The 15,412-nt window shown below is 39.1% G+C and overlaps 1 protein-coding gene across 6 annotated transcripts in view; it reads right to left on the bottom strand.

The window, feature by feature from the left end:
• Positions 1-477: 477 nt before the first annotated feature.
• LOC107265546 (semaphorin-2A) overlaps positions 478-15,412 on the bottom strand; it is a 233,169-nt gene continuing 218,234 nt past the window's right edge. For 5 of the 6 annotated variants that reach the window (XM_015735129.2, XM_025082798.1, XM_015735130.2 and 2 more), the window contains 8 exons: positions 12,741-12,803; positions 12,018-12,125; positions 11,308-11,578; positions 7,957-8,187; positions 7,456-7,869; positions 7,103-7,379; positions 6,424-6,871; positions 478-6,266 (listed from right to left, as the gene is read on the bottom strand). In XM_015735129.2, the coding sequence (XP_015590615.1) occupies positions 6,192-6,266; positions 6,424-6,871; positions 7,103-7,379; positions 7,456-7,869; positions 7,957-8,187; positions 11,308-11,578; positions 12,018-12,125; positions 12,741-12,803 (1,887 nt within the window). In that variant the 3' untranslated portion in view covers positions 478-6,191. Of the gene's footprint in view, positions 6,267-6,410; positions 6,872-7,102; positions 7,380-7,455; positions 7,870-7,956; positions 8,188-11,307; positions 11,579-12,017; positions 12,126-12,740; positions 12,804-15,412 lie in introns of all 6 variants that reach the window. The other variant, XM_025082797.1, reaches the window with a different exon arrangement.

Below are 15,412 nucleotides of genomic sequence, written 5' to 3' on the forward strand. Positions count from 1 at the left end.
AAGCTGGGTATAAAATCGATAACTATAAAATATGCAATTTATGACGTCGTCCCTTAACGGTCGATTGAGCTTTTTTTTCTTAATAATTCAGTGATATCCAGCATTGCAGCTTTTTACATCATGACATTAACGATCGACACCGAGCCCTGGACAGTGGTTATGATATGTGGATCTGGGCTACGTCACACTTGAACGATATGTGATATTTAATATGACGTCATACGATCGTCCTACTTAAATGTCAAATGTCAATACTTTGCTTTCGGATATTAACCCCCTTTGAGCTTTGCTATGAAATATAATCGCAAGGGGGTTAAAAATAATTTGACCTTTGACATTTAGCAAATAACTTATTTTTTGTATTACCGATAAAGAAGTTAGATTACAATGATACGTACCTTGGAGTAGTTCGAGCATTACGTCTTGTAGGGGGTTGGAGGTTAGGGTTCGGTTAATCAATCATTGAACACGGATCGGTCATTTATTAAAGCAAAACTTTATTATAGCAATAGTGAACAATGGATAACTATTAAAGATTTTTAACATGTTTTTCTTTTTTTTTTTGATAAAAATAGCGATTGGATGTTTAGGTTTAGGTAGTAGGTGAATATCTAAATGGGGTATCTTAATCGTACGAAATGCTCGCGAAAATGAATTTTTATGAGATTAGTTGGGAGAGTGTATGTGTGGGTGTGTGGTATGTATACACGTGTCTTATCAATGTAAATAATGGTGATGAGGAGGGGATGCGTCGCGAAATGTATGATTTTATGACAAAAATTGCAAAAAACGTAGTAGAAAATATATTGAAATATATAGTACATATAAGAAGCATGAATCGAATACAGTTAGTACGGAACGTTGAGTCTTTCTTTGATTTTGCAATTTTATTCGCGAACGACCAGTCCACTTTTTTTCTTCGCAAACTGATACGCGCTCGTGAATTTTTCTGACAATTTTCTGTTTTGCCGATAATACCAAGTTAATCAATTTTTCCGAAAATTTGAGTTTCGTTACACGACCCTTTTTTAGGGTGCGTCTGATAGATTAAACAAAAAAATTGTTTCTGACGTGGAATAAATCAATAATAGCCGCTGGTACTGACACAAAGCAGAGGCAGAAATGTTGGAAACAATTGGGGTGTATGAAATCGATTATTATCAGACTCGTAAAATCTCAGACTCCCCATGTGACTTATGTAACCCAAAATTTTTTTTTGAAATACTGAATTAATACGCGAATCAGTCGCAGCGATTAGGTCGGTGACGTGAATCATTCATTTGTTCGTGACGTCACATGCGTGTATTAGAAAGTGCTTGTGGGGGTATGTAAGTTGGATTTTTGGAAAAGTACAAAATGTATAAGTGGTGGGGATAGTGAGGGACGAGGATTAGCTAGAAGGGATATACAGATGGAAATAGATCGAAAAAAAGGATAGTCCTTAGGGGTAAAAAAAAATATAAATCGTAGGAAAATAATAATAGGGGATTCTTACATAACGAAGTACGTAATTATTAAAATGGAACCTAAGACAGTCGTTGGCTAGTTCTAATGATATTCCAATAAGTCATTATCAGCTAATCTCTTTATCGTAATAATAAGTCATCATATTTAATCCTTAGGGCATTACGGGAATAACTACCATATACCAAGTTGATCATACCGCATTATTACACGAAACCGAGCTAGCCTAATCTGCTTGGCGATTGACGTCACGGGAAGATTGCCAATCAAGACTAACTACACGCACATGCATCACGCACTTGTTTACGCATAATCGTTAAATACTTTTGCATTTGGAATTTCTAGTATTTTTTACGCGTATTCATTTTTTCGCGAAAAAAAGAATATTTATAAAAAAAAACAGTAAAAAATTGTAGGACGTGTGCTGTGGTGTAGATATTACGCGATTAATCGTGTTACCCGCAAGTGCAGCGACTACAGCGCCGCGTAGCGGACAATCGTAGAAAAGGACGAGTAACGAGAATTCTTTGATACTAAATCATTTTTTTTGCCGTCGCGCGGCCTGTGCTGCGAATTGCGTTACGATTATAGACGTATCGTGAGGAGGGATGGTTTGTCTACATTAATTTTTCTATTTTTTTTTTCATTCTTTCGCTCGACGCTAATTTTCCCGGTGCGTCAATCGCGATGACGTAACATACAATATTTAGTGATCTTATAAATAATATGTCTAACAACTTTAGGTTCATCTTAGATTGCTTTCCGTAATCACGCCGACTTCCTGTAAGAGCTGCAACACACATTCGCCGTTAATGCATGTTAGGAATTTGCTTCTGTATCTATTTTTGAATTTTTTTTTTTCATCATATCCGAAAAAAATCAGCGCTTTCTTTTCGATTTTTACTTAACCGCGACTGCGCGTGGAGCTCCTTAGCCAAAGATCATGTACCTTACTATTTTTCATTTTTATATTGCAATATTATGTTTGCTTATTTTTTTTTCCTCCCGTTTACTTCCTCGTAGATTTCATTTCTAGTTCGTATTATAGATTGATTACTATTCTTTACGTATCCACTGTTTTTCATTTAAATGCCTTCACATCGAATATTTAGGTATTTTTGTAAATGCTGGCGGGATTTTTTTCAAATAGTATAAGGTAGATACTTTTTCTCAGTGTAGATTGTTTTCGCGTCGAATCTCTTCGTTATCACTAATTCGCGCATGCGCAGTGATGGCAATGACGATAGGGTAATTGAAAATTTTCAAATAATTCATAGTCAACCAAAAACTCTGTTCAGGTCGATGTACCCGTAGGGTTTGAATTTTTCAAAAAAATCATCTCAGTCGGTTAACAGGTAATTTTTTTATTATATTCAAAATTAATGAAGTGTCAAGCTTCATTTTTGTGATATAGACGAGATTCGAGTGCGCCACCTATTACACTAAAATAGCAACTTACTTGGCTGGCCCATCCTCTTACATGCTTAGTTTGTCCTTAATTCGAAAATGTTCATCGTTACGAATCTTACCTCATTAATACTATTCAATACTTGTTGAAGCTCATAATAAGTACATACTCAAAGATTAATATTATCATTTTTTTTTTATTGTATTACCTCGCTTACTATATAGGTTTATTAATCGTCTAAGAACTTTACCATTTTCAATTATTATTCTTTCTTTCCACTTTTTTTTTAAGCTTCGATCATGCTTTTCACGCCTACCGATGACAAGGGTACAAAATTATAATCGTCTCCGGTTCAAGTCTCTTTTTTTTCATATCCGACCTGCACTCATGGCAATCCTTGAGAACGTCTTTGTACATAACTAAGAGATATATGTATTTATAGTATTTATAGTATGTATATATACCCTCAATCGCCCGAGAAACACACGGGTTTGGTGGGTTGGAACTCGCCCGACGTTGAAGAAAAATTTTTACTCGTTGCAAAATAAAATTAAAAAAAAAAAGAACGTGTACGAAGTAACCGCAAAACTGCGTATGTAAAATCATGCGCAGTTTCGGGTATTTTTGAAAAATTTTATTTACAAACTAAAGGGCAAGAACGAACTATCACGTTTTTTTTTCTTTTTTTGGAACATAAATCCGTACACGGAAAGGTGTCATGACCTCCCTAATATTTTATGATTAAGTATTTCTATGGACAAGGGGTTGTCGTCGATTTTACGTAAGAATTCCTGAAATATATAAATTTTTCCATATTTTTGTTGACCATGAAAAATCCCAAAAAAAATGGTATGACAGTATTAGCTAATGAATTTTGAGTTTTTTTTTAATTACTTTTTTTTTAATACTTTTTACCTGGAATTATGTAAAATTAATAGGGTGGGGGGATGACTTGGCGATGTGGTGGGGGTTAAGCTTATGAATTTTGAAATAAATTCGCGACTACCCTTAGTGTACGTGTGTGTCTGCGTTTGAGTCCACGAAATCGCGGTTCACTTAGTAATTTCGGACGCGGCTAATCCGTTTGAATCAGAAATTAATAAGCAAAACGTTTATCGTTTTTATTAATTATTAAAAAGTTAATCGCTAAGTTTACATGAGTGAATTTCGCATTTATGTACAATGAAGTACGCACGCGCGTGCGACAAACTCTTAGCCGTTCCACGTGTACATTTTCAAAGTATAGATTCATTTCTATACCGTGTAAAAAAAGTGTTTATATTTCCATCTGAATTTCCATTTGCCACCCGTGGATGAAAGTATTTATAAATTTGACTGTAAATATATATATATATATATATTCATAAGTTCCTTTATTAAATTTTCGGTATCTCTTCGATAATATGAATTCAGATGCCGTGTATTCACCGTTCATGGTAGAATTTGTTTATTACGTAATTTTTTTTACATTTTTCACGAAAACTCGCAAACATATTCAAAATACCGTTGATTTCATTTCTATCGGTAATGGAACGTCGAACGCGCGTGGTACGATGGTATATAAATAAAATAATAAAACGACAATAGCATAGTACTAGTCGATATTAAAAAAATGGCTTTTTAAGTAAAATAATCTACGTGACGTAAGTGCAAGCCTCGATTTTGTAGTATAAAAAAATTTTTAAGTAATACTAAAACGCCTTAGACTAAGAACATTAAATGCAAACACCCATAGGCAAAAATGCTCACAGGTCTTGTTAATAAAGAAAAATAAAAAATTACCATTAGGTTGTTGTTGAAAAGTAAAAAAAAAACCTTTGAAAAGTCGCGGCGTGTAATAACGTTGACACGAAGAAGCCGATAATCTCATGTGTAACCTGCGTGAAAGTCGCATATATATATATATATTAAGGGATGCGGGATGCGTTGACGTTATCAATTAATTCCGATTTGGACTCGATAAATTTAATATCGCAATTAATAAAAGTGTCTTATTTACTCATATCCCCTCCTCCCCTCTTTGTCCCAACATCGATCTGTGGCAGCTTAAATCCTATTTACGCAATGCATAACGCGCGCCTACGTCCAAGATTAATTACACACTCATGATTGTTTTCTGCCGTAACCAAGAATGGACCGAAAAATTCGACTTTGGGTTTTCCCTCAATTTTTTTTTTTTTTAATTAATCCTCTTTACACAATCATCATCTTAATCGAGGGAAACGACGCTTCGGCGAATCCAAGAAGTCGTATCAAAAAGTCGTATCAATGCGGTCCGTTTATACCACGACGCCTATATATATCACAGGTCTAAGAAAACAGAAAATACGTATTTTACATACATAGCTTTCCGCACTTTTTTCTTTGTTCGCGGATGATTGGTCGTCTACCGTGACGATGGCTGATAACCTGATTTTCCAAAAAAAAATTTTTCAAATCCGAAAAGTCTGCTAGTCGTAATAGCAGATAATGCTTGTACGTACCTAGGCACGAGATAATTCTGACTCGTCTGTGGATTCGACATTAGTGTGGCGGTAAAGTCTGTAAAAGAAAAAATCCTTCCAGGACTAACCCTTTGATCAGGATTTTTTTTTCATTTTTTAACCACACAGACAAATCCGAACTGATGGATTCTATGGAATTCACTGGTCGCCATCGTCGGGGACATTTTTTTATTTCTCCAGCTTTGGCGTCAAACGGCACTCTGTCCGGCGTCTCCTTGAATGAACTTTTGCCCTTTCATTTTTTTCATCCTATTTCCCCTCTTATAAGTACAGTCATTATATACAGTAGACGATTATTAAAAAAAAGAAAGGGAGAAAAAAGATAATAAAGGACCTCGCTAGTCACGGGATCCGATATTTTATCGGAGTCTCTTTTTCCTGACCCAATGACGATTCTGATCGATCAGATCATTATTGCGTACCTATAAGAGGAACGCCATTCGAGCACCGTTTTTATAAACCAATTATACTACAGTTCATTTTTCATAAATCGCGTAATTATTTTTCGTTGGTTTTTTTTTTTGCATTTTCTTGAAATATTTTTAAATTACATTTCCCTTCCCGTTCACCGACGTTCCTTTAGCTCTTCTTTACAAACATTCGTTTTTTTCCTTTCCAAATTCTTACAACTACCTAATCTTTTATTTAGCAAAAGTCCAGTCGTGGTATCGATGCCAAACGTAGTTACCTGCCAGCAGAACGGTCAGCGTCATACGGGAATTCGTACTTGGACCACGGTTTCTCGGCAGAACGCTAATGTGAATAGTAGTATCATAATCTCGGCTGGATGATGACAGGTCTAGGTCACGGTTCCATCACACCAAAGGCGTGCCGTATACTTCATTGGTATGAAGATTCTGATTACTGTCGTTTTGTCGGGACGCACATTGCTGAAACAGAAGGAAGTGAGGGAAAATAGAAAAAAAAATTATTTTTCAAGTCGTGAAAAAGATAAAAAAAATTTGTCAAGTTAGCGAAAAAAAAAATGAGATATTTAATGTCTATTGAGCAATCGTTAAAAATTTTATAATTACCAATCAAACTCACCGCTTGCTTGCGCTCCCAACTCTTCATTGCTGATTTGTACTTCTCGAACTCGTGACACCAGTCCGAATAGATTTTCTGGTAGTCGTTGGACTTTGCCGGCGCGGAACATCTATGCGCGTCCACTGTTATATTGTAGGAACAGAGTAAGGCGCCGCCAAGCCAACAGTCGTATCTTCCAGCATCCTGTTCATTGACACCGACGATCACGAGTCCCTTTTCTGAGGTCTCGATGAACTTGTCTCCCCCAGCGCCGTACTTGTACACGATTTGATAGCGACCCTTCTCCTTACTGTAATGATACCATCTGACCTCCTGGTTCGCGAGGACTTCCGGCATCTTCACGAAACAACCCAAGTGCACAGACTGACCCCAGGTCACGACCAGCTTTCGCTTGCCAACGCTGCTGTCACAGACATCCGCTGTGCTATTTGAGACGTCCTGTAGAAGTCTGCAAATAAAGTTGGGAATGCACGCTTAAAACATAAATTTCAAAAATGTGACCAGGACCCACTAAAATGAGGAATGCGGTTCATTTGGAGGTTATAAATTTGAGATTTTTTAAAATTTGGAACAAACCAGGTCACCGTGGTTGAAATGAATTATTTTCCCATTTTAAAGTGCACCTGTCACATGGGATTGACTCGTACGGAAATATCGTGACAATTGTTTGAACTCTCACCCTGGGGTATATGGTTTGCAAGTGTTGGTATCCTTGTCCCAGCCACAGTAAGGATCGTGAACGCATCTAAGACAGTTGTCATATCTACGAGAGCACATGACTAGGTCAATCTGTTTGATTCGGTGATCCGATGCTACGTATAGAGCCTTGTGTTCCCTGGAGATTTCCATAGCTTGAATTGGTTCACCAGGAGTCACGTCAAAGACATCCAGTAGTATGGATTGGGATTCGCCATTGCTGTCCAGCCATTGAACAACTTTGTGGACTCTTCCGTCGCCTGAATTGAGAATGAGAAAATTAAACCAAATCGTACTAATAGTAGTCCATGATAAGGTCATGGGTCAATGACTCACTGGAACCGGCATAGTAGACGGTATAGTCCGTGTCCATGCCCACAAAGTCGATTCGAAGTAAGTCAACGACAAGTCGCGTAAGCATGACGTCCCTTTTGAAAAAAACGGGCTTTTCGTTCTCATGCGAAATGGCCGAGTCCATTAGCGGATGGGACCTTATGAAGTTCAGTACAGTATCCGGAAGTGTTTCGGTATCGTTGACGCACTGTCCAGGTCGCGGATTTGGGACTCTGGTAAGCGTAACCGGAAGCCAGGCGCTGTTGCTGGAGGCTTGTTCCTTGAACTTCCCTCTGAAGGCTTCCTGAATGGCGTCGATGTGAAAGGAACATATAGCAGATCCCATGAGACCGTTCGTGGAAGTTGTAAAAGTCCCATAAAAGTGCGTGTTGTCGCCAGGCACCTTGTAGATACTTTCTGCAAAGTCCAATTGGTATTTACTTTCGTGAGTGTGGCGGGAAAAATTACTATTTTTAAAACCTGACAAACTTTACGATTACTCACGTATCTCATTGAAGTAAAACGGAAATTCTCCTGGTATCGAACAATTCAGCCTGGCTTTTAGGTACGTTGCCCAATTTTGGGACAAAATGTTTTTACCACCCGTGTCCCGTTTGCAGACACGTGCCACGCGCGAGTAGACGCTCTTGCCGCAGTTTATATATTCAACGGCAGTCTCACGGAAGAAAAAGAACACGTGACTTCCTATGTCGAAAGATCCGACAAAGTTGGGTTCTGAAATAAGGTTATGCGTTAGGGGTCGAAGATTTGGGATTCTTTTACGTAAGATACAGAAATTAAAGGTTTTCAAAAAAATTTCGTATCCAATTTAATTCTAATATTACATTTTTTTTCTGGGACACCCGTTAGGTAACTATTCAATCTTTGAATATGAATCCTCTAATTTTCCTTGTTCCGTCTCATGTATTTCTTACGGTTACGGCATCAAGACCAAAAAATATACCGGAAACAATTTACCTCGTACGGAATTGTACAGGATGTCAAAACAAAATTCAAATGCAATGCAAAATGCACGGAAACCATTCTCTGCTTTAATACAATACGTCTGTGTACTTACTTACAGTGACTAGGAGTCTGTAAGAAATACCAAGTACTGCACCGGAGTATTATTAAGCCAGTAAACGGAAGTTAAACTTTGCCGTCGCAGTTATGAAACTAAAGCGCGACTTTGGACTTGGGAGTTTACACGAGTCTTTGCCATTTTGTTTTGTGTCACTGTATCCATTTCTGAAGCACATTTTGCTTAACGAACTGCTATACTTTTTACGGCTCTGGGCATTATATCATAACGTCACGAAACTGTTATTACCTAGACTGTATATATATACGTATTAGTTCTTTGTCCGACTCGTAAACAATTTCTCGAACTTGTATCACCGGCGTTTCTCATTGAATCCACAGCTAAGATATTCGTCGAGATATTCGAATAGCGAAATGTTAGTTTACCGAAATAAATAAATCGGGAATATCGCCGTCATTAACAAAGATTCAAGCTTCGCCGTAAACCAAAGTAAAAATGGATCTTTGCGATCTCTTAAAAATTCGAAGATCGGTAGGAGCAACACAATGGGACCGTAAAAGTGAACATTAGGTAGACGAGTTTCGGCCGATAAACAAAGTTTTCCAAGTGGCCAAACGCGCGAACGACTTTTGTCGTTTTCATTTAGCGCGCGAAAGCCCGAAGTGCCTTTTGGGTTTTAAGGAGGTTTTAATGAGCATCCACTTGTCGCTTTACGATCCAAAGTCGTAAAAGGCTTTTAACGGTTCATCCGTTATGACCGAGAACATTAATATTGCCCGAATGCGACTGAATCGTAAGAGGGTTCCAAACCCAATGGAGTCAAAACCTAAAAAAAGTATATCAAAGATAAAATAAAAAAAAATAAAATGAAGACAGGAAGAATTTCATCGAACGTTCATCCTACTATGGGCTTCATAAATCTAACGTCGGAGACACCGAAAGATACGAGCGACGTCTCAACGTTCACAATCTTGCTTTACAGTTGAACGATTAAATCGATTGTCTGACGCAGCCAAGAAGGGAAGTTTGATGTATTGAGCTTTGAGGTGTCTCAGATTTGTGAGAAGTTTCTCCCATCCTCTCTCTCTCTCTCTCTCTCTCTCTCTCTCTCTCTCTCTCATGAATAGCATCCACGATAGAATTCACTCAAGCGATTTGATTATAGCTTAATGCATCTCGGAGTATGGTTTTCACTTTCGGTTCGAAAGGGATAATTAAGTTAACTAAGAGAATTCCACTTGAAATATCTATGCGCCCACACAAGTAGAATCCCAACGTCTGATTCCTTTTCAACAAAATTTAAATTTTCTATCGGTAACACCTCCAGTAGGCCACCACTACAGTAGCGCAGTGGGTTAACAAAATTTGGTTTGTGAGTAAAAAAAAAAACAATCATCCCTCTACAATTTGTTGTTCCAAATTCTTGTCGGCTTCCTGCCCTAATTCCGCTTCAGGTCAGGTCAATCGACTCCCGATAAAAATTGAATAAAGATAGTCGATATTCCCAAAAATAATTATTACACAGCTGCAATAAACCTATTGTAAATGTTAAAACCCACGGTGATAACGAAATGAACCAGGTATAGGAACTAATGAAGAATCGAAAAATTTGGTTGGAGTGGAGATGGCAGGTGGCCACGCGACGCGTTCGCGAAATGTCATTTCGCGTGTGCATGGGCCCATGAAAGTGGATGCTCGCGCCTCGTCAGCTAGTTATTCAGGGCTTGTTAACTCTCCCGGGTTGGATCGCATCAGTCTTCATTGTATGTACTTTAGACTTGACGACGGGCACGTGAACTCATCCGTCTCTCTCCGTCCCCCTAGTTGCTCTCGCGCATTTAATCAACGCTTTTACTAATAGACAAACTCAATATAGAATGGCTCTTGATGTTAATGTTTCAAGAGGCGGGGAAGGATACAGAGAGGAGACAGCCTTGCTTCGAGGGACTGACTGGTACTGGCTTTAAATTAAACGGCGAAACAAATAGCTAATGATGCATCCCGAGCGAAGGGTAGTTTCCGCTTGGGGTTGTCTACACGCAAATAGATGGTGAAAAGAAAAAGGGAAAGAAATGGGGTAGGTAATTTAGTTTCTCTAAAGCGTGACGATGATGGCAGAAAGAGGGGGTGCGGATGGGGGTTGAAAAAGTTAAACGGATACTCGAATAGTTCTCGACAGGTAAAATTAGGTCTGATATCTGTTTTAAGATGTCATAGGGGTAATTCTTGAAGTAGTTGGTATCGATTCTAAAGGGTTATCTTTTGGGGGATGATCTCGATTAATTCCAACCCCCTTTTTCAAAGTACCTCAAAGCTTCCAACTGGGTAAGTTTAACGTCTTTGAAATGCGGCAGGGGATTCGTGAAGTAGTAGGAGCGGATTCTCCAGAAGAGGGCTGGTGTTATTTTATTAGATCGGCGCAAGGACTCGCACCCTCTTTGACTTCCGATAGCCCGGATCCCGGCGACCCGCTACCCTTATGTTTTCGCGTTCCTGTAACTAAAGGATGTGCCTGCTAGGGGACCCTCTAAAATAGACGGCCCAAGTGACACCCAAGTCCCAGCTCACGCGTTCATTTAGGCCCCTCTGTGCTACCAGGCCTTGTAATTTCACCTTGCCACTTCGAAGACACATTTACACCCTTCGTCATGGTTCATCATCCGTGTCAGAAATCACTTCCGTCGACGCCCTTGTTACTTTCCTTTTAAAATGTTTTTTTTTTTTTATTCAATCTAGAGCTGTATTCAGGGTCCTGACTCTATATTGATTTTGAGGAAATAAAGGCTTTTAGTGTACTTAAGTAAGGTACTCACTGTCCAACCACTTCGAATCGTACTTCAATGTCCTCTTGAAGTGGAAAACCTTTCGTCCCGAAGTTAAATTGTACAAATCCGTGCGAAAGATGACGGTATCGGCCTTAGTGAACTCGGCATTAGTACCAGAATAAAGAGCAGGCAGATCACCTGGATTACCCTTCTCTACCCAGACAGCCGTCGAATTATCTGCAGGATCGTAAGGACACTTCGCTATCCCAGTACCAACGCCGGGTACGAATTCGTGTCTCGAGAGATGAGTTAGGTTGCTCTAGAAATGTAGTGATAAAATTTTTTGATATTAGATTAAACGTTAAATCCTTTAAGTCCTACGCTGAAAAAGTTCTTACAAGAGGATAGGTCTGAATAAAAATTTGAGTTACGGCTTTAAAATTTTTTGATGAAGCATTTTATCTTAAAAAGAAAAAGAGAATAATTCCAGTCGTATCCTTTTTTGTTCTTGTAAATATTGATATAAATTTTTAATTTCTCTATTGATACGATCGAGCGCATCAAGACTTATGATCGCACTTAATGGCAATTTTTGCCCTTACTGCCCCTGAAAAAACTGTCGTTACGAGGGTCCTAGTGTGCTCGTGGGGCTCGTAAGCCACCAAGATCAAGAAGTAAATCTTTTCTAGGATCGTTACACGAGTACTTAGATGGTAGGTTAGTTTCGGGTCGTGTTTTAAAAAGAAATTCTGACTCACGTAGACGACCCAGTCCTTCGGGGAGTGGGCGTTGGTGCCGCACATGTAGAGTCTATTGCCGTCCCCAATGGGTTGTATTACTCGTATGTGATTCCGGCAATCGAAGTGCTGAAAAGAGATGAGAATCTTAAAGTTTGAGAATTAAAGTCATGGGACTCTTGTTCACTTGTTAAAGTTTGAAATTTCTTCTTTGCTTGATACTTTTTTTTTTTCCTATCCCGTCCCGAGTTTATTGATCGACACTTTTTTAACGAGAGCAGTCGCGTAGAACTCCTACATATTCATGCCTTTGGCTCGTCGTGAAGCGTATTTCGAAAAAGGTTGGCATTAACGTCACGTAGCGAATATTCGCGGCGGAGTGAACGATGTTACACCTCGGAAGTGCACGTTGCCGCATACGAATGCGCATCGACGTTCAAAAAAAAAAAGGTATACTATGAGCTAATATAATGATTTTGTCGAATTTAAAAAAGGAATTGCTGATTGCCACGTGTACTGGCTTGAGGCTATATAGTATTAATTAATGAAACCAATATTAATATCGGCATTCGGATGAAATTTTGCGTAGTGACGAACGTATGCTTTGAGTAAGCAAAATTTTACGAAGCATAATTCTTCTTAAGATTTTCATTTTTTTTTTTTTTTAGGTAAATTATTGAAATTAAATATTGAGTGAAATAATGTCTAATAAAAGTAAATACGGTTAAAGGTCATCGAATTTACCTCGGATTTTCCTTTGGATACACAATGAGCCACGTCGCTTGGTTCAAGATTCAAAGCGTCTCTCTGAAACAGAAAATTGGATAGACGTCAAGTAAAATCAGGGTCTCCCTTAATGTAATGAAGTTTCACCAGACGAGAAGCGAGAGACCTAAAAGTAGCGACGTTCTTTCAAGCGAGTTAAATAATTAGTGAAAGCAATAGGGGTTGACATTCCGTGACTGGTCCACAATTAGGATGCTTTTTTTCTCGAGTACAAAGATTAAGATTTTTGATTGACTCGTGCCATCTTTTCATCCCTTAGTTTCTCTCGCATCTTCCGCGTCGCGACGTTCCCCAATTCCCCCGAGGTTAGTTCCACCTCGGTTCGGTCCCAGAGAGCCGTTAGAGTCGAAGGAAAGTGCATGCTCCACATTTTGGAAGAAAGAAAAGCGCTCGGTTCGTGGTTCGAAAGGTGTGAAGCGACAACCATTTCTTTTGAGAAAACTCAAACGTGCTGGAATAAGGTCACGGTTCATATTTTTCTGAAAAAAATAATAAAACCTCATCCCGCACGCTGATACGTACCAAAAATATTTCTACGGAGCTAAAATATCTCGTTTATCGATCAAACCCAAATTTTGAAGTCTGATAAAAATATCTGATCAGGTCCTCGAGACAATTTTCTCCAAACGGAGAAAAAAGTCCATTATCATAACGGCAGCACTGTACAGGACTAATTTTCTCTCGCAATAATTAATTTCGACACGGTTACAGCGTACTGGTACCTTAGCGCTTATCATACAGGTCGAGTGCATACTAGAATTCTAGCACAGGAACTAACCCTTTGTACAATCTGACCTCACTCACCTTTCATAGTCCCAGCCCCTTCAACCCTTAGCTACATACTCAAGACTCAACACTTTAGACCCACTTTTCCTACATACCCAACACGTTTTTCCCAGCACCTACTTCATATTCCTCGCATCGCTCACATCAGTGAGAAAGATGGCGGTCGATTTAATCATTTTTAATAGGTCTGATAAAACAGCCCGTTATATCCCCTGTATCCCCAATGTTCGTGAAGAGTTTTGTCTCGTAGCTGTAAACCCAAAAGCCCTTACCCCCAGCAACCCCCTTTATTTCCAACACGAAATACGAGACAGTGTGCTAACAAGAAAATTTCTAGGTGTTCAGCGTTCTCGAAAAATTTCCAGCTTCCGCGTCTTAAAAAACCAACAAGAGAAGCATTCCAGTGGATATGCAAGAGGAGAGCGCGAACAGGGAAGAGGAACGAGCTTAATCAGTCCACGATGCCGAAAGTCTGAGCCTCGGGCCTTCTGAATGGGATGGATGCGACCAGAGATCCAGACACGGAGAAAATCATAAAGAGGAACCCGAGAAGTAGGACATGAGAACCTGAAGCAGTGATTACACACGGACGCCCCGGTGCATAATCAGCGCATCTTGTCCGCATCTCACTGTGGATGCTGGGGCTTTTCGAATTGCATCTTCTAATATTCAATGAAACGATTCGTCATCAAAACAGGCTCACCAGGATCAATATCAAATTCCCGTACCATTCGCGACCCCTGACCTCGTCTCGTCCCATAGTCTTTCAAATCTTTGTTAATTAATTACAAATAGACTTGCGATGAATTAATAGAATATTCAGGCAGATAGAATTCCAAGAGGATTTTCAGAGTCAACTTGTGCTGATATTTCTGTTTAATAGTTTGTGGGGAGACCCTTATGAACCGGATGCGACCGTAATGGAAAGCTTGGCATTTGTATGCCAAGTAAGGCGCACATGGGCAGGGTCGTAAAGTTAATAGCGAGGCCTGCAAGCTCAATAATAAAATACATTGAGCTTTGTCAACGAGGTATATATTTATCTATGTGTATATGTATATGTACATAATACTGTAATGGAGCTTTTACTCGGGTGGGTTAGTTGATACAACCAAGATCATATAATCTTACAAGTTAGAAAGCTCGAATATTACGTACGAGACTATCTTACATAAGCCACTTCTGCTTTACCTTGGCAAACGTAAGTGCCGGTAAGCACTTTAAGCTCTCTCTCTCTCTCTCTCTCTCTCTCTCTCTCTCTCTCTCTCTCTCTCTCTCTCCGGGCTATGGTTTCGTATGATCATTACGACGGCCTATACCCCATAGCTACCTAATTGTACTAGTTATGGTCCTTACGAGTATATTACCGAAACTGTATCTTTAGTTTCCGGTATCTTGTCGATTTTGCACTTCCCACTCAAAATGCAGGAAGATACTAACTATTTAACGATTAGTGTAACGAGACTATAAAGGATATTACGTACGTGCGCAGATAACGGAAGTGACTTTTAATAACCGGATCACTACAGCGGGTTATTAAATTTCAATATTCATATCCGGTATGAATGTGTAACATTTATTGAAATTACGATCCTACAAACAGACACGCGTACTATTATAGTCAATATACATAGTGCGTAACGTTAAGGGCTGAAGAAAAAGCACATATCTTTCAATACTCGATAAAAGATCGAGTAACCCGGAAAAAGTTCATTAATGTTAATTAAAAAAAAAAAGTGTTCATTCGTTAGCAGGATATAATTGAAGCCTTAAAAGTTCATCGGGTAATGGCGACAATTTGGAACAAGACTAGGGGATGTTCGCCGGGGGGGGGCTGGGGGGGG

This window comes from Cephus cinctus, unplaced genomic scaffold (genome assembly GCF_000341935.2).
Source record: "Cephus cinctus unplaced genomic scaffold, Ccin1 Ccin1_scaffold0228, whole genome shotgun sequence".
Taxonomy (NCBI): Eukaryota; Metazoa; Arthropoda; class Insecta; order Hymenoptera; family Cephidae; genus Cephus; species Cephus cinctus.